We start from the raw sequence: 19,356 nt of genomic DNA, 5'->3' as shown, positions 1-19,356 counted from the left end.
AAACTGTTTCTCCAGTCTCTGGCTTTGCTTTGAATCACTTCATATTGAATCTGGGGCAAGTTGCTCAGTGGTGCTGTTTTTTCACATATAGACTGCTGTGAGGCGGGAGTGGGGGGGGGGGGTCAGATTAATCTGGCCCTGCTCGGGGCTCCTGTATCATACTTGGCAGGGGATAGGCACTAGTACCATCCTAGCAGGATGGCTTTTGCCATCTCTTCTCCCCCGTGGCTGTGTTCCTGTTCCCAGCTGCTCACTGGCCCAGAAAGTGAGCGTTGGGATGGCTTCACTGGGGCGGAATGCAGGGCTATGGAGCAGCTTGGCGAAGGGTGTAGCTGGTTTGGAGCCCGAGGATCCCTGCCCTGGGCTTGGGGTGGGAGGGCGACCCTGACCCTTTGGGGGCGGTCCCAGAGCGCCCCCCACGCCCCTGGAAATGCCGCCGCGCAGGGCGGGGCCGCGGGCGGAAGTGACATCTCGGGCGGGCGGGTCCGGCCTCGCACAATGGGCCATGGAGTTCCCGTTTGATGTGGACGCGCTGCTCCCGGAGCGGATCACGGTGCTGGACCAGCACCTGAGGCCCCCGGCCCGCCGACCCGGAACCACAACGCCGGCCCGGTGACATTTCAAACCCGTCCCCCGGCCCTCCCCTCCCGGTTCCCCTGCACCGGCCCAGGCACCACGCCCCCTTCTCCTTAGCAGCCTTTCCTTTTGAGGTCCCGGCTCCACCCTTGGGTGACTTTTGACCCTAAGCCTAAAGGTCTAGATCCGCCCTTAGATCTGTGACCTTTGTTATCCTTTGCGTCCAATGGGGCACAAAGTCTGTGGCTGACCTGTCCCTCCTGCTTCCCCATAGTAATCTTAACAAGAGGAGAGGGAGGGGACCATCTTGAAAGGAGTAGCAAATGTTTGGGATCCAGAGGGGTGGGATGGGAGTTGCACTTGGAAGACTCCCAAGTCAAGGCAGCTGGGCTTGAAAGTTGAACCTGGATTGGAGCTATAGCCCATTCCCAGGAAGGACTGACCAGAGCCCTCTAATTCAATGAGTATCTGACTCTTTGTCTCTCCACAGTGTTGATCTGCAGCAGCAAATTATGACCATCGTAGATGAATTGGGCAAAGCCTCTGCTAAGGTATTCAAGGGTCATAGAGGGAGTCAAGGGGGAACTTTGGGGATGGGTACATAAGGTAGGCCTAGGTTCTTAGGTACCTAGGGACTTGGAAAAAAAATCTGCCTCCTTCTTGACAGGCCCAGCATCTTCCTGCTCCTATCACTAGTGCATCAAGAATGCAAAGTAACCGCCATGTTATTTATGTGCTCAAAGACACTTCAGCCCGACCGTGAGTGCATAGTGCTTTTCCATACCCTAATTCCTTCCTCCCACGTCCCTTCTCCCTTCTTTGACTGCCACTTGTTCATTATTTCCCCCATCCTACAGGGCTGGGAAGGGAGCCATTATTGGTTTCCTTAAAGTTGGATACAAGAAACTCTTTGTACTGGTGAGTGTTACTGGAAGCTGGGAATCTGTATGCTTTGGTTGAGAGAATAAAAATATTAACGACTGGAAGGCAGCAAAGATGCCTGGATCCTAGAAGATGTCTATTGTTCTTTATTTCTTAGGATGATCGTGAGGCTCACAATGAGGTAGAACCACTTTGTATCCTGGATTTTTACATCCATGAGTCTGTGCAGCGTCATGGCCATGGGCAAGAACTCTTTCAATATATGTTACAGGTATCATTATCTCTTCACCAGTTCATCTAAAAGGAGATCAAAAGCTCTTTTGTCCTGATTCCTCCCAAGGGCCTTGCTATTCTCCCCTCTTCTAGTTCCTCCCCAAGTTCCTGAATTCCTGTGGGCAAGTTTTTATGATACCTCTTCCCACCCTGAATCTCCTGTTCCCTGCAGAAGGAGCGAGTTGAACCACACCAACTGGCCATTGACCGACCTTCGCAGAAGCTGTTGAAGTTCCTGAATAAGCACTACAACCTGGAGACCACTGTCCCACAGGTTAGAGGCTCAAAGGATAGAACCTCACTGGACACTTTCATTGTATTCATTTATTTGAGGCAACGACATGATGCCTTCCAACAGTTCTTTATTCTCTATCACATAGAATTTATTTTATACAACTCTCTTTTTCTGCTGGTACCATTGTGCATCTCACAGCTATTTCACCCTCATATGTTTAAGTTCTGTATCATGGGTTGTTTTCATACCTCATTTTCATGTTCAGCACTGCCAGCTCATTTCCACCACTTTGTTTTCACACAGGTCATCATTACTCAGTAAGTCAACATTTATTGGAGGGCTACAATAATATGCATTCCTTATCCTCAGGGAGCTTTGGTTCATCACAGGGAAGGTGATGTTGTTTATAAGTAGCTGCAGTAATGTATTACTGATGCTGTCCATTCATTTGGCAAGTATTTTAATGTCTGTTGTGGGCACGAGGAATACTTTATTCAGTGAAATAGACCAATGTCTCTGCCTTTGTGGAGTTCATATTCCATTTGGAGAGAAACACATAGACAAGTAAAGTATAATATGGTTAATGAAAAGTACTCTGGAAAAAGGAGAACAAGTAAGCAGCTTGGGAGTGCCAATGTGGGTGTATGTGAGTGCCAGTTCACATATAATTAAGAGGTTCTCACTGTGAACATATCATTTGAGCTGTAACATAGAGAATCTGAGATGGACAGGATCCTAGACCGAGGGAATGGCTAGGGCAAACTCCACAATGTGGGACTGTGTCAAGAAAAGTGACATGAATCAGGATGAAGGCAGTAGATGAGCAGCTGTAAGAGATAATGAGGAGGAAGCCTCACTGGCTGGATCTTGTTTTTATTGCACTTATTTATTTGTGGTACTGGGGGTTGAACTCAGAGCCTCACACTTGCTTGGCTTGATTCTCCCCTCCTCATTCCCCTTTTTAACATTCTGGAAAATTTTTTTTCTCTTTGTATATGGATTAACTTTATTTTTTAAGATTTTTTTTCCTTTATTGTCAAAGTGAAGTACAGAGGGGTTAAAGGCAAGTGTAAGGCAGTGAGTACATTTCTTGTTCAACTTGTTACCCCCTCCCTCATCCCTCCCTCCCCTTTTCCCTCCCCCCTCCGGCAAATTTTTTATTTTAAAATTTTTTCTCCTTTTTAATTTTTATTTTATTGAATTACCTTTAAGTAGGTGTACAAATGGTTTTCAATTCAATTGGGTATTATGACTCTATACACAAATCTTTCCTCTCTCCATCTTCCCCCACCCCTTGACAAAAAATGTTTCAGCTTCCTAATATTCATTTTGTTAAACTACGCTAGTAGTTCAAAGGAGTTACATCATTTGAGTCCTCCCCTGCATATACCATACTTTCGTTTGTTTGTATATATATGTATATGGCCAAGTATATGTTTTCATATATGTCTGTAATTTAGATCTAACTTCCATGGGAAATAACGTGCCCTCTGAATTTTATTGATTGATTGTGTGTGTGTGTGTGTGTATGTGTGTTGCAAGGGATAGAATCAAGTGCTAGACAAGCACTCTGTCACTGAGCTGTACTCTCGGCCACAGAGTCTGGAAATGTCTGTGACATGTCCAGTTGAGAAGACAATTGGGTATTTCCCTGGAGATTCCCTAGGGAAGAGATTTGGAGTAGAAAGTTTTCAGCATGCATTTGGTATTTAAAGCAATCAGACAAGATATTGCCAAAGAAAAAGTACTTGATTCAGCCCTTGGGCACGCTTAAGAAGTTAGGGAAGAAAACTAGATTTGATCTGGCACTGATGGCTCACACCTATAATCCTAGGTACTCTGGAGGCTGAGATCTGAGGTTTGAGGTTTGAAACCAGCTCAGTCAGGAAAGTCTGTGAGACTCTCTCTTATCTCCAATTAACCACCAGAAAGCCAGAAATGGTGCTGTAGCTCAAACTGGTAAGAGCGCTAGCCCTGAGGGAAAGAGCTCTGGGACAGCGCCAAGGCCACAGGATCAAGTTTGAGACCAAGCTGGGATACATAGTGAGACCTGTGTCAAAAGGGTCTCCTCTGGGCTGGGAATATGGCCTAGTGACAAAAGCGCTTGCCTCGTATACATGAAGCCCCGAGTTCGATTCCCCAGCACCACATAAGTGGCACTGTGGCTCAAGTGGCAGAGTGTTAGCCTTGAGCAAAAAGAAAGCCAGGGACAGTGCTCAGGCCCTGAGTCCAAGGCCCAGGACTGGCAAAAAAATAAATAAATAAAATAAAATATGCAGAAATCTTAAAAAAAAAAATAAAAGGATAAACCAGACAAAAAAAAAAAAAAAAAAAAAAGAGGAAAGACCAGAAGGAAAGCCTAGCAAATGCTCCCAACAAGAGGATTCTGAAATAGATGAAAGTTCACAAGTCAGGTGGCCTGGAAGGTTAAAGAAAATTTCTAGGGGGAACAAGTGGTTTCCTGAACCAAATGTTGCTGATCAGCGTGTTAAGAGTCTAAGAGAGCTTGTAATCCTAGCTACTCAGGAGGCTGAAATCTGAGGATTGCGGCTCAAAGCCAGCCAGCCACTCAACTGGAAGCGATGCTATGGCTCAAGTGGGTGCTAGCCTTGAGCACAGAGAAGCTCAGGGACAGAGCCCAGGCCCTGAGTTCAAGCCCTAGGACCAGCAAAAAAACAAAAGTCTAAGCACTAGTGGAAAGGGCGAGAATGGTGGTGCAAACCCATAATCCAGCCACTTGGGAGAGGGCGACATGAGGATTGTGAGTTCAAGGCCTGCCCTGGCAAAGATAGTAAGATCCTGTCTCAAAAAACGAAATAAATCTGGGTTTTAGGCCCACACCTACAATCCTAGCTACACCGATGCTGATATCTGAGGCTTACTGGCACCAGGTAGGGCAGACAGACTTAAGAGACTTATCTCCAGTTATCTAGAAAAGGCTGGATGTGGAGACGTGCCTCAGGTGGAAGACTGTCAGCTTTGAGGGGAAAAGCCAAGTGAGAGTAATGGGCTCTGAATTTAAGCACCAGTACTGGTACAATCAGCTAATATGTAAGTCTAAATAGATGAGCCATCTGTAAGCAAATCTAAATAGATAAACATACATACAGGCTGGGAATATGGCCTCGTATACATGAAGCCCTGGGTTTGATTCCCCAGCCACATATATAGAAAACGGCCAGAAGTGGTGCTGTGGCTCAAGTGGCAGAGTGCTAGCCTTGAGCAAAAAGAAGCCAGGGACAGTGCTCAGGCCCTGAGTCCAAGCCCAGGACTGGCCAAAACAAAAACAAAAAAAACACATACATACTAAATCTAAATAGAGGAGATATCTATAATCCTAATGTGCTTCATACTTTTAAAACTAAAAAAGGTAAGCCCAGCACTAGCTAGAGCAATAACCTTGAACAAAAGAGCTCAGGGACAGCACCCAGGACTCAAGTTCAAGCCCGACGAGATGAACCAAAAAAAAAAAAAAAGATGTTTAAGGGCATGACTCAAGTAGTAGAGCACTTGCATAGCAAGGCCTTGAATTCAAACTCCAGAACCCCCCAAATAAAGGTGGATTCTTGTTAGGTCTTGTTAGGTGGTCAAAGTGTACAGGTTAAGGTGTTTTCCATATAGAAAAACCAACATAAGAAGCTGGATGCATGCTGGCTGGGAATATGGCCTAGTGGCAGGAGTGCTTGCCTTGTATACATGAAGCCCTGGGTTCGATTCCCCAGCACCACATATATAGAAAACAGCCAGAAGTGGTGCCGTGGCTCAAGTGGCAGAGTGCTAGCCTTGAGCAAAAAGAAGCCAGGGACAGTGCTCAGGCCCTGAGTTCAAGGCCCAGGACTGGCCAAAAAAAAAAAAAAAAAAGCTGGGTGCTGGTGGCTCACATTTGTAATACTAGCTGCTCAGGAGGCTGAAATCTGAGGATGGCAGTTCAAAGGCATCCCTGGCAGGAAAGTCCATGGGAAAGAAGAAAAAAAGACCAACATAAGAAAAGGCAGCATTAGGGCAGGGGGTGGGGAGTGAGAATGTGGCTTAGAGGTAGAGTGCTTGCCTAGCAAGCATGAAGCCCTGGGTTCGATTCCTCCACACCACATAAACAGAACAAGCCAGAAGTGGTGCTGTGGCTCAAGAGGTAGAGTACTAGCCTTGAGTAAAAAGAAACTCAGGGACAGTGCTCAGGCCGTGAGTCCAAGCCCCAGGACTTGGAACAAAAGGAAAACAAACGAAAAGGCAGCACGGTATTAAGCCATCTTTCCCAAGGTACTGCGAGCTCTTCTGGAATAGTAGACATGACAGCTAAGTCTAGGTAGGGTCTACTGAGAAAGTCCTTCCGCAATGCATTTCTCCATTAGGAGGCAGCAGAGAGCTTTGGGAGGAGCACAGTATCATCAGTCATCAGTCCCATAAGCGAGCTTGCAGGAAAACCAGAGCAGTGTAGATTGTGGACAGTAGAGAGCTTTCTGTGAGCTCTGAGTGGCATCTTTCTGCATCACCTCAATCGATTTTTACACATCTCACTTGACCAAATTCACACAGCTATTAAGTGGTAGAGGCCCTGGTTTGATCTAATTACTCTTTTCTTTCAGGGGAGAGGGAAAGGCAGTCCTTGGGCTTGAACTCAGGGCTTGAATGCTGTCCCTGAGTTTGTTTTGTTGTTGTTTTGTGGTTGTGGGGCTTGAACTCTGGGCCTGGACACTATACCTGAGTTCTTCAGCTCAAGGCTAGCAGTCTACCACTTGAGCCACAATGCCACTTGTGGTTTTTCTGGTAGTTAATTGGAGATAAGAGTCTCACCAACTTTCCTGCCCAGGCTGGCTTTGAACTGCAATCCTCAGATCTCAGCCTCCTGAATAGCTAGAAATACAGGTGTGAGCAACTGGCACCTGGCTGTACTCCTTAACTTCTACACCGTATTTTTGGCTGAAACATTACAGCTAGAACCAGAAGTCTAGTGGTTGAGACCCAACTCTACCAATCACATCTACTAGGTTTGGGATTAGCCATGTCCTCAAGACTTTCTGCTTTACTTTTTTGAGGGGGTACTGGTTGCAGGGCTTGAACTCAGGGCCTTGAGCACTGTCTCTGAGCTTTTATGCTGAAGGCTGTTACTCTACCACTTGATGCACAGCTGTTTCTGGCTTTTTTACTTGTTAATTGGAAATATGAGTTGCACAGACTTTCCTGCCTGGACTGGCTTCAGATGGTGATCCTCAGATCTCAGTCTCCTGAGGAGCTAGGATTGAAGGTGTGACCCACTGATGCCCAGTCCCTCACTTTTCTTAATTTTGTAAGATATACATTGAATTCTTGACTGCATTCTCTGTTAAAAGTTCTTTATAATCTAGATATAAGATCTTTATCTGTGTATGCCTTACAATTTGTCTCCTATTCTATAGGTTGTCTTTTTACTTCCTTTTGTTTTCCCTGTGTCTTTTTATACAAGGTCTTGCCTATGTGATACAGGCTAGCCTTGTACTTAGTGTCTTTCTGCCTCAACCTCCCAAGTGCTGGGATTACCTGAAAGAGCCACTATGCCTAACTTTTCATTTTGTTGATAGTATGTTTGAGATATATTTATTTACTTGATAGTTTGGCAGCACTGGTGTTGAGCTTGGGGACTTTACACTTGCTCTGATCTACTCCCACATAGCTACTCTGTGGTGCTCTGCTTCCTTTTCCAGGAGTAAATTTGTGGGTCTTACCACTTAGTAGATAGGCAGTCTATTATTTGATGCATCTAGCCTATTTTATCCTTTCAAAAGACTGTTTGGGCCAGGTGCAGGTGGCTTATGCCTATGATCTTAGCTATGTAGGAGGCTAAGACCTGACCATCAGGGTTTGAAGCCTGCCCAGGCAGACAAATCCTTGAGACTTATTTCCAACATACCAGCAAGTATGGTTCAAGTGGTAGGGTGCGAGCTTTGAGTGAAAAAGCCAAGTGAGTGAAAAGCCTTGAGTTCAAGCCCCAGTACTAGTGCATTCACACACACACATACACTACACAATTTGCTTAAGTACTATTTGAGTCCTTTATATAAGCTAGACATGACATTGAGGATTGTTTGTTGGGGTCTGGGATTTTGACTGATTTGTCACCAAGGACAAGAACTGGCTTTTGTTCCTTGCAAAAGTCTCTTTTATTCCTTCTGGAACAAGTGCTGAGATCCAGTAAGTGCGGAGTGGTTGAACAGACAACTATATTTTGTTTGCCTTATCTTCTAGGTGAACAACTTTGTGATCTTTGAAGGCTTCTTTGCGCATCAGCACCGTAAGTCTCCTCACCTTATGCTGGCTCCATAGCTGGGAAAGGGGAAGGAAAGAAGGGGCTCCTGGTCCCACTGGCCCCCACTGAGGGCCACCGCCACTTCCTTCCTCACAGGGCCCCCAGCTCCTTCTTTGAGGGCAACTCGACACTCGCGTGCTGCTGCGGTTGACCCCGTGCCTGCTGGTAAAGCCTGCATTGAATGGGTAGAACTGTAGGACAGTGATGGCGAATTTCTCTAGAGGCTCCAGCAGTGCTCTCTGTGGGCTATTTCAGAAAAGTTCAGAACACCCTCAGTTGCCAGCAGTCACCCCGGTTTGCCTTTGCCCTCACAGGAACACAGTGTATTTATTCTTGCCGAGAGTCTGTGGGCCTCTCAAATGCTAAAGAACGAGCTCTACCAATAGACCTCGCCCTCAACCCCATACCAGGAGGCCAGGTTTTCAAGCTCTTCAGAGCCTGTTTAAAGATCCATGTCAACGGAATCTCTCTCACTTTGATCCAGAAAATAGGCCACAGTGACTTTCCTTTGTAAATTCCCAGGCTTCTCCCAGTCAGGCAGGGACGGGCCACTGCAGGCAGTCCTTCCATTTCCAGTCTTGGCATAGTCCGAAGTTGAAACAGTAATTTTAGAAGATAACTTTCAATATTTGTAACTTTTTTGTGTGTGTATTGAGGCCTGAACTCAAGGCCTTGAGCTTTCACTTGGCTCCTTTGCTTAAGGCTGGCACTGTACCACCTGCACCATACCTCCACTTCTAGCTTTTTGCTGCTTGGTGGGAAATAAGACTATCCTAGACTCTTCTGCCTAGGTTGGCTTTGAACCTCAGATCCTGAGTAGGATTGCAAGCATGAGCCACCAGCACTGGGCTTATAGTACTTTGAACTACATAAAGGCAACTGACCTGGAGAAATCAAATTTGCAGTGCTGGGCAGGTTCTCCATCCCATCTCCACACCCACACCCACACGTTCATCTCGCAGCCTGGCCCCTTCCCTCAGCACATCCTCCAGGAGAGAGGTGCGGCCCCCACTGGCTGTGCAGTGCGGCTGGTACAGAAGGGCCCTTGCCTGCGCTGGCCTTGCAGCTGGCCCGCACCTTCCCTCTGTCCCCAGGGAAGGGAATAACATCCAGCCTAGAGAGAGAACAGTGTGTGGCCTGTGGTTAGCATTCGCCAGCATCAGACACTGCGAGGCTCTTCCTCTGCAGGCCTCCGCTGGCTTCTAGAGCTGCACCTGTGTGCGTCCTGCGCAGGCAGGAGAACAACGAGGATGCAGCTGCGCAGGGAATGCGCTAGCCAAGGCTTCAGCGAGTCAGCCCGCAGGGTGCTCTGTCCCACCATGAAGAACCTAAGAGGGAACGGGGGCTGAGCATTGGCCAGACATCCGTCAACTCCTGCGTGCAGATAGCAGCTTCTTGGATGCCTATAATTTTTCCTCATCCTTTTTCTCTTAGCTTGATAAAATTTTAGTCTCCACATCTTTTTGCCCAGGAAGGAGAGGTTCTACCTATCCCACCCTCCTCTGACTTCTCCAGAGCATTTCCCAATTAACCAAGGGCTTTGTCCATCTCATCTAGAGGAACTCAGGGTCCTCGCTGGCCTAGCTGGGACCATTCCACTGCCCCAGAACCCCAGGGGGGCCTGACAGCACCCACGGACAGTAAGAGCTCGCCTCCCCCTCGGCCGCCTTTCCCTGCACCTCCCAGGCCCCAATCTCCCCTAGGGTTTTTCTCCTGTAACTGTGTTTGGCCTACTCCTCCTGGCTCTCCCCAAAAGTGCTCCAGCATTATCCCTCCCACCCCCAAACTTCCTTTGGTGTGCTGGCTTTGCCACAGCACGGCTTCTGTGATGGCATTCCCAGAAGGAACTGTGGTGACAGGGAGCAGAGGTTTGGGGGGGATGTGGGGAGTGGTGGGGAGGAGGGGTGCAAAGAGTGTTTTCTAATGCCTCCCTTTGTCTGCTCCCCACTCCCCCCCCCCACCAGCTCCAGCAAGGAAGCTGCCACCCAAGAGGGCAGAAGGAGACATTAAGCCATACTCTTCCAGTGACAGAGAGTGTAAGAGGGGCTGGGGAAGGGTGAACAGGCTTGGGGAGCCCCCCCACCCCCAGTCCTACAGCTTGAACTAAGGTCTTGGCACTGTCCCTGAGCCTTTTCCCCCCCCCCCCAGTCCTGGGGCTCGAACCCAGTGCCTGAGCACTGTCCCTGGCTTCTTAAAGCCCAAAACTAGCACATAGCACCACTTCCGGCTTTTTCTGCTTTCTATTTGTGTGGTTCTGAGGAATCGAACCCAGGGTTTCATGCATGCTAGACAAGCACTCTACCATGAAGTCACATTCCCCGCCCAGGCTCGGGATCTTAACACTAAGAAAGAGGGTGCTTAGGGGCCCAGAGAAGAATGATGCCCTTCAAAATAACTGTTTTCTTCCTGATCCTTGTGTCATGACCCCTCTCTCCTTTTCCTTTTGTCCCGCTCTTTCTTCCTCTCCCCAGTTCTGAAGGTAGCTGTGGAGCCCCCTTGGCCCCTAAACAGGGCCCCTCGCCGTGCCACACCTCCAACCCACCCACCCCCGCGCTCCAGCAGCCTGGGAAACTCCCCAGATCGGGGTCCCCTCCGCCCTTTTGTGCCAGAGCAGGAGTTGCTGCGTTCTCTGCGCCTCTGTCCTCCCCACCCCACGGCCCGCCTGCTGCTGGCCACCGACCCTGGGGGCAGCCCGGCCCAGCGGCGCCGCACCAGGTAACCAGCCTCAAGCCTGTCAGGAGCTCACTAGAAGGTCAGAGGTGTGAAGTATGAAACAGTGATGGGTGGATGGGAAGAGGAGCTTTAAAACCTTTTTAAGAAAAATACATTGACATAGATTTGTGGAAGTGCTCTGGGAAAAAGAACAAAGGAGCAGATTAGAGCTTGTAGGAAGCACAGATAGTGGTGTTGGTGAGCGGGTTGTGTGGAAGAATGGGAAGACTTGGGGTTCCCCTGGGTGCCCCCAGCCTTCAGGGACAGGGAATGTCGGTTTAGCACTTGCGGAGTTGGGGTGTGTGTCACACTTTGGGAGCCCTTGGGCTCCAAGGCCAATGCCTTGTGCCCAGAGCCCTTCCCAGCAGGCCAGAGGTGGGCTTCTTCTTTATTTCTCTGCACTTCTTCAACTCTGACTGCTCTGTTTTTCTCTCTCCCCCATCTTCCCTCTCCCTTCCTCCTGTCCATAACATCCCTCCATAGCTCCCTTCCCCGCTCTGATGAGAGCCGCTACTGACCATCCTCCCCCTTTCCCTCTGTGTCCACGGGAGACCTGGGGTGGGCAGTCCTTTCTCCCTGAGAACCTGACCCACTCTTCTGCTGCAGCCTTCAGGACCCAGTGGGACCTGGCAGGACCCGTCAGAGCCCTCCTTCTCCTTTCTTGGACAACTGGGTTGTCAGGGTCCCAAATAGCCCAATACTTTGTAGCTTTTCTTATCAGAGAAGGCACCCTCGTTCTCCCAACCTGGGCTCTGAACTCTCCCACAGACAGCCTGATCTGTTGCCAGACCCCTAGGCCCCGCCTGGGCGGCTCCTCCTGAGTATCTAGAGAAGCACACTGGCTTGCCAGCAGACTCCAGACCACCACAGGCCTAAGGGCCTTCTTCTTCCAGGGAAACCTCTCAAGTTCTGTCCATGTAAAAATATCCCAGTTCCCTCTACAGTGGCCACTGGTGGCTCTATACTGCTTTATGCCACCCACTGCACTGATCACCCTCTCAGCCTGCTAATGCCAGCCAAGAAGCGAGCTCTTCTTCAGAGCCGCCCAGTCAGGTAGGACAGGAACTCACTGGCTCCCCAAAGGAGTTCCACTCCACATTGCCAAACTCCTCATTTTCACATATTGTGTGTCAATGCCAGGGAACCTCTAAGCTGATGTGGCTTTGGGGTCTCTAAAGGAGACACCACTGCTTCCCCCAGATCCAGAGTCTCTGAAGGACTCGGTTTCTTGGCAGGAAATCCCAGCAAAGGCCCTGGGATTCCTTTTACTCGTGTTTCTGTAGATAGGCCTGGGTCTCGAGGATCTGTTAAATCCTGGAATCCCGTTCATCCCACACCTCCCTGGTAGATATGCGAATACATGCCTGTCTTGTGAGATTGTCTTGAGATGAGACACGGCCACTCTCCACTGGCCTTTCTCTCCTCTTCCCTTCATAGCCAGACTCCCTTCCCTGCTCCATGCCCAGCATATAGAAAGGCCCTTCCTTCCCCACCCTCTGAATGTATGTATGGTAGACCAGGTACCCCACTGTGCCCCTTTAATCCTTGGGAGCAGGATCTCCCTCTCCCTATTCCTCCCTTTTCTTCTCCCTCTCTGTGTTGTCTGAATAAAGTGTGAATTCTTTTGTGTTTTCTAAATTGACATTTTCAATGAGAAAAAAAAAGTACCATAAAGGAAAAAAAAAAGGAATTTAAGGTGTCAGCCTGGTTTGTGTCCCACCCCTTGTTTTTCCGGGGTATCAGACCCCTGTCCTTCTCATTATGTTCCCTTCTGAGTCCTTCAGAACCTCCTCTCCTGGAGCCTCACTACCTCCTCCAGCATCTGCTGTCTGCCTCTCTCCATTGTTGTTTGCAGGTTGGGTCTCCTCTTAAGTAGCAGGCGGACCCCTCTGGGTAGGCTTCTGTTCTCCAGTTCTCCCAGTAACTTCTCCTTTGCCCTGGGATGTCAAGACTTACCAGTGTCTTGGGCTCCACTAATGATCTCATGACTGCTCTCTGGATTCCTCTTCCTGCTCTGTGATTCCCTGATGTCTGTCCCACAAATCCCTTGGCTGTCTCTCTCGTCTCAAGACAAACCCTTACTTCCACTGGTAGTCCATTTGTCATTCTCCAAAAGCTCTCTCCTAAATTTGGTTTTGTTACTCCCTACTTCCCTCTAGTCTGAGGTATCTTGAGCTTCTTTTTGCTCAATGCTAGCACTCTACCACTTGAGCCACAGCGCCACTTCTGGCTTTTTCTGTTTATGTGGTGCTGAGGAATTGAACCCAGGGCTTCATGCATGCTTGCCTACAAGCACTCTTACCACTAAGCCACATTCCCAGCCTAGTCTGAGGTATCCTATACTCAGGTAACCATGTTTTCCAAACCAAACATCAAGTCCCAACAGATTCTCTTTTTGTGTGTGTGCCGGTCCTGAAGTCCTGGAGACATGGCCTGGACCTGTGCATTGTCCCCAAGGTTTAATGGCTCAAGGCTAGTGCTCTACCACCTGAGCCACAGCTCTCCTCCTGGCTTTTAAATAAAAAATTAATTTTGGTAACTAGTTGGAGGTAAGAGCCTCATGGACTTTCCTGCCCAGGCTGGCTTTGAACTCTGATCCTAGATCTCAGCCTCCTGAGTGGCTAAGCTCACAGGCATGAACCACCAGTGCCTGGCTTTTTTCTTTGCAAATAATATGGTTTAGATCACACTATGCATTACCTCAGTTAGAATAAGGAAATGTATTCGCACTACTTCAGGAAGTCTTGGGATGTTAAATGAACTCTCATCCCTTTTCTGGGGCAAAGCTTAGATTAGAGCCTCTTAGGAACAATAATTACCCTCTTTGTTCCTGTGCTGGTTCTCTTATTCTTTTCCTCTAATCCTTCATACCCACCCATCTTTCATCCTGTAGCCTCTTTCCCATCATCTCCCATTTATTCTACAGGGGGACTTCCCCAGGGCTGGTAGCCCAAAGTTGCTGCTACAGCCGCCATGGGGGCCTGAATTCTCCGTCCCTCAATAAAGGTAAATATTCATTTCTCCTTATCCTCAAATCCAGTAAGCCAAACACTGTCTACTCCAATCTCCCCATGCACATGCCTGGTATTTCCACAGGCAACCAGGGATCGAAGGAGGGGGAACGGGAAACAGAGAATAGGTGAGGTCTAAACCCCTTCTGAGACAGCTCCCAATACCTGACTAACATTACTCTCCTCTCATCTATTCCTATCTCCTAAATCTTACTGTTTGGACAGCAGCTCCTCCCACAAGTCCTAACTAACATGGTACAAGCCTCTCTCTCCATAGGTGGAAGTCTGGTGCTTCGCTTTGCCATTCTCAGGGGTTGAGTTTGGACACAGTATTAATTCCTTGGTTGCATATCCATCAAGTGTCCTCTACATTAAGATTTGGTACCTAACCTTAATCTCCACATCCTTGCCTCTGTAATTCACTGTCCTCCTCGCCCACCAGGTCTGCCACTCAGAAGCAGGTCTTGTCACAGGATGGGTCTGCGGAGGAACCCACGCACACAGTTCCTCCCCAGGCCCAGGCTCCACCAGCCCCGTCCTGGACAGTGGGTGGAGACATATTCAACGCCAGGTTCATTCGCAACCTGCAGGAACTTCGCAGCACCAGGCCCTGGTGACCACAGGCCCCCTCCCCCATCCCGCACCCTTTCAAAGCATAATTTTTCCTTCACTAAAGGACACAGCCAAGCCGCACTCCTCGTGGATTTATTGGTTCACTCATTCATTCACCACTTTCCTATCCATTCTGAATCATTTGTATCTTATTTTTAACCAGGACAATAAAGAATTTATTTTTCTAATCATGAGTTATTAAAAAACCAGTCTGTCATTATTTCAATCACACCCACTCCTCACATTTTAAAACCCGCCTTCAGCCACAGCTTTTGGCGCAAGCAGGGCGTAGTGCGCAAGCGCCCCAGGACAGCCTCCGGTCCGACTAGCGCAGGCGCAGTCTCGGCAGACCCGGCGCTCAGCTGCCTCCCAGGAGCCCGCAGTGCGCAAGCGCGCAACATCTCCGTTTCCCTTCCCTCAGGCTCTTGGCCCCCCCCTCCCTCCCTTTCCCCTTCACGAAGCCGGCTCCGGGGCGCGCTCACCCCGGTGAGAAGGCCGGAGGCCGGACTCGGCAGGCGCCCTCTCCACTCCCGGAAGATCATGTACAATCCCAGTCGGGGAGCGGCCCTGCGTCTTGGCCCCTGCCTCCGCGCCTACCAGGTTCGACCCCAGGTGAGAGCAGAGCAGCGGGAGCGGACGCGAGGGGGCGGGAAGAGACCCTCCTCGGAGCCGGTGCGTGGGGCGGAGCGCGCCGGGTCCCGCGCAGGCGCAGTGGCACCCCGCCGCCCCTGCCCACCTGCTCCGGACGGCGCGTGGACTGGCCCGGGGTCGTGCGGGAGAGGGAGGAGGTGCTGCCTGCCCGCGACCCATGCCGGGCTGGCGGCTCTGCCTGGCGGGGGGGCGGCGGGGCGTGTCCGCCGCGCCCGAGTCCGCGGTTACCTGCGCCTGGAGGTGATTTGAAGGGCAGGGTGGCGAGGGGAGCCGCTGGGCCGCCTCGCCGCTCCTAAGCGTCCCCGCTCGGGCCAGGACCGCGGGCCTGGCCGTGCAGCCCGCGCCTCCTGCACCTAGAGAGCGGTCACGGCAGGAACTTCTTTCTGGGTGGGTCAGGTTGGGACCCCGGTCCCCGGCTGTCAAGATCACCACGCCCCGGCCAGGAAAGGGCCTCTTAGGACATGCGGACTGGGGCCGGGGCCCGGCACGGCCCGCCCCCAGGGCTTCCTGGGGAGCCGGGTCAGTAATGACTTTGGGTGACCTCCTGCGCTCACAGCCAAAGATGAAACAGTCCACCTTTAACACTCGCCTCGAAGTTTTATATACATTATTATCTCATACAGCCCTCGTAATAACCCAGTGAGTCTTTATTGCCCTCCTTTATAAGAGGACGTTTATAGGAAGCAGGCCTAGGGAGTGAGAACGTCGCCGAAGGTTACACAAGAGAACTGAACGCACATTCCTCTATCTCCACCTGCATGTTCTCAACTACTCTTGCCGCGGTCATTCATTTCATTCACAGTGTAATAAAACCTGTTCATTGAACAGGCATTCTTAGGATTCTTGCAATCAGAGAGGCGGAACTTCCCCCAAACTGTTGGGATCTTAGGGTGCTCCTTAACACTTGGGGCAGGTATTTGTACTTGTGTTTATGTTTCCTCTTGTTTTCAGTAGAGATTATTAGTCCATTTCTTTTTCCCTTTAGTAATTCCATCTCTCGGGCTGGGAATGTGGCTTGCCTAGCCCTGGGTTCGATTTCTCAGTACCACATAAACAGAGAAAGCCAGATGTGGCACTGTGTTGCAAGTAGTAGAGTGTTAGCCTTGAGCAAAAGAAGCTCAGAGACAGTGCCCAGGTCCTGAGTTCAAGCCCCGGGACTGGTGCAAAAAGAAAAAAAGATACATCTCTTCTGCTGAGTTGTCGGTAGAGCCAGACACAGGTGGCTCAGGTCTGTAATCCTAGCTGCTCAGGGGGCTGAGATCTGAGAATCACTGTTCAAAGCCAGCTGGAGCAGGAAAGTCTAGGAGAATATTATCTACAATTTAGCAAAAAGCTGAAACTGGAGCTGAGGCTCAAGTGTTAGAGCACTAGCCATGAGCAAAAAGCTAAGGGACAGTGCCCAGGCCTGAGTTCAAGCCTGAGTATTCTCTCTCTCTCTTTCTCCCACTCTCTCACATACACACACGCGCGCACACACACACACACACACACACACACACACAAAGTAGTAGATGGAGAGGATGAAGAAAGATGGAAGGGCTGACACTGGTCAAAATACACTCAATTGCATCATCCAAAAATGGACATTGAACTGAAGCCCCTTGTTATGCCTATTTATTTTTGTCACTCGTGGGGCACTGTCCCTGAGCTTTTCCACTCTAGGCTAAACATTCTCCCACTTTGAGTCACAGCTCCACTTCCGGTTTTCTGGTGATTAATTGGTGATAAGAATCTCACAGACTTGGGCTGGGAATATGGCCTAGTGGCAAGAGCGCTTGCCTTGTATACATGAAGCCCTGGGTTCGATTCCCCAGCACCACATATATAGAAAATGGCCAGAAGTGGCGCTGTGGCTCAAGTGGCAGAGTGCTAGCCTTGAGCAAAAGAGAAGCCAGGGACACTGCTCAGGCCCTGAGTCCAAGGCCCAGGACTGGCAAAAAAAAAAAAAAACAGAATCTCACAGACTGTGTTGCTCTGACTGGCTTTGCACTGTGGTCCTCAGATACCAGCCTCCTGAATAGCTAGGATTACAGGCATTGTACAACTATTTAGAGATAATAATAATGATGAAGGTGGAATTGCAAATCTGTTAACAAGCATAGCTTGAATAAAGCTTTAGGCATCTGATTCTTGTTTCCCTTCTGTCTCCTTAGGATCAGCTTTCTCCACGGACTCTCCCATTCCCACCCTTCTGGCCCCACTCTACAACTGCCACTTCTCCATCTTCTCCTCTTTTCTGGTCTCCTCCACCTCCACGTCCTCCAACCCTGTCCCCTTCCCAGCTTCCCCCTCTTCCTCTCTCTCAGGTCCTGACCCTCAACTCACCATGGGTGGTTCTCCCTCCAGAAAAGGGGGAGGAGGGACCAGGGCCCGAATTGCACAGTGGGTGCCTTGATGGGCTTAGGAGCCTTTTTGAGGGACCTCCTGAGGGTTTGATACCTTTCCAAGCCCCTGGGACTGCCCACCCTTCCCCTGCCGCCCCTTCAGGAGATCCTAGTATGGAAGAGCACCTGGCTGCGATGTATGAGAAACTAAGACAAGAGGTAAGTGGGTTCACAAATGGCCATCTGCAGGGAGGAAGGATGTGGGCCGTCATTGGAGATAGGTTAGGGAACTGAGTTCTTCCTCAGAACCAGGAGGCAGATCTACAACCTAGTCCTGAGGAAAGGATGCTCCTCCATGTGGACTAAGGGAGGTTAGCATGGGATTGGATGAGACTTCATTCAAGGGGCTGAGCCCTAAAATTAGAAAACTAAAAAGCCAGACATGGCGGTGTGCTAGTATAGGCCATCCCACCACTCCAGAGGTAGAGGGAGTAGACGCAGGAGTTCAAGGCCAGACCTAGCTACCTAGTGAGGCCCTATCTCGGAAAAACAAACAACAACAAAAAAATCCAATAAATTGAAACTCTAATAGTATGTTTTCTTTCCCACTGAGTTGACACCATCTTCTTCTACCTAGCTTCCCAACCTCTTCCTTCACTCCCACGACTATTCTCTCTATTCATCAGATGTGGAATTCATCAATGGGATCCTCAACATTCGCACCAAGTGAGAACGGGGGCCGGGATGAGGCCTTGGAGGGAGGAAAGGGTGGAGACCCTTTTCCCAGAGAAGGTTCTAGGCTGCTCTCACAAGTTCTCCCCATTCTTTGGACAGAAGCCAGTATGGTGTTTTGATCTTGCCATTAATGAAAATCTTCTTATTCCTCTTCACAGAGGCCGGGCATGGTACATTCTGTCCCTAACTCTTTGTCGCTTCCTGGCCTGGAACTACTTTGCACAACTTCGATTGGAGATTCTACAACTAACCCGCCACCCTGAGAACTGGACGCTGCAAGCCCGCTGGCGCCTTGTGGGATTACCCATCCACATGTTCTTCCTGCGCTTCTACAAGCGGGACAAAGAGGAGCTTTACCGGTAAGAGCCAGTCATCTTCTCCTTTTGGGAGTCTCGTGATTTAATATCTCACCAGTGCTTCATCTGGACTGTGTGCAGAGGGATAGTTTTACTCTAGTTTAATATAACAGAAGGAATGACTATATGTATTACAAAACCTTTCAACTTCTTTCTTCATGTACATTTATTGTTCTTACATAATACAGAACAAATGACAGTGTCTAAGTTGAGCTTCACAGCCTTAAAGTACCTAGTAAATTTCTGGCTGGTAAAATCCTGAGAAATTACTAGGCTCAGCCTTTCACATTGAATATAAGCTCTTAAACCTGTTGTACAGGCTGGGAATGTGGCTTAGTGGTAGAATGCTTGTCTAGCATGCATAAGGCCCTGGGTTCCATTCCTCAGTACCACATAAACAAACAAACAAAAAACATTAAAAAAAGGGGGGGGGGGAACTGGGAATGTTGCTTAGCAGTAAAATGCTTGCCTAGCATACATGAAGCCCTGGGTTGGATTCCCTTAGCACCACAGAAACAGAAAAAGTTAGAAGTGGTGCTGTGGCCCAAGTGATAGAGTGCTAGCCTTAAGCAAAAAGAAGCCAGGGACAGTGCTGAGTCAAAGCCCCAGGACTGGCAAAAACAAACCAACCAACAAAAAAAAGTCGGCACCCCAGTGGCTCACGCCTGTAATCCTAGCTACTCAGGAGTCTGAGATCTGAGTATTGTAG

The 19,356-nt window shown here is 49.4% G+C and overlaps 1 protein-coding gene across 7 annotated transcripts in view; it reads left to right on the top strand.

Moving 5' to 3' along the window:
- Positions 1-454: 454 nt before the first annotated feature.
- The window catches only part of LOC125352768 (alpha-tubulin N-acetyltransferase 1), a 20,707-nt gene continuing 1,805 nt past the window's right edge, over positions 455-19,356 (top strand). Inside the window, exons 1-15 of one of the 7 annotated variants that reach the window (XM_048348124.1) lie at positions 468-612; positions 1,067-1,127; positions 1,244-1,335; positions 1,434-1,494; positions 1,616-1,729; positions 1,904-2,005; positions 8,186-8,231; positions 8,343-8,411; positions 10,211-10,282; positions 10,718-10,961; positions 13,885-13,964; positions 15,003-15,193; positions 17,386-17,775; positions 18,194-18,282; positions 18,450-18,650. In XM_048348124.1, coding sequence (XP_048204081.1) covers positions 506-612; positions 1,067-1,127; positions 1,244-1,335; positions 1,434-1,494; positions 1,616-1,729; positions 1,904-2,005; positions 8,186-8,231; positions 8,343-8,411; positions 10,211-10,282; positions 10,718-10,961; positions 13,885-13,964; positions 15,003-15,193; positions 17,386-17,775; positions 18,194-18,282; positions 18,450-18,650 — 1,919 coding nt within the window. In that variant the 5' untranslated portion in view covers positions 468-505. Of the gene's footprint in view, positions 613-1,066; positions 1,128-1,243; positions 1,336-1,433; positions 1,495-1,615; positions 1,730-1,903; positions 2,006-8,185; positions 8,232-8,342; positions 8,412-10,210; positions 10,283-10,717; positions 10,962-11,441; positions 13,247-13,884; positions 14,098-14,411; positions 14,699-15,002; positions 15,194-17,385; positions 17,776-18,193; positions 18,283-18,449; positions 18,651-19,356 lie in introns of those variants that run through there. The other 6 variants (XM_048348125.1, XM_048348127.1, XM_048348128.1 and 3 more) reach the window with 6 other exon arrangements.

The sequence above is a fragment of the Perognathus longimembris genome, chromosome 6, assembly GCF_023159225.1.
Source record: "Perognathus longimembris pacificus isolate PPM17 chromosome 6, ASM2315922v1, whole genome shotgun sequence".
Taxonomy (NCBI): Eukaryota; Metazoa; Chordata; class Mammalia; order Rodentia; family Heteromyidae; genus Perognathus; species Perognathus longimembris.
This window is presented reverse-complemented; position numbering and strand designations above follow the sequence as displayed.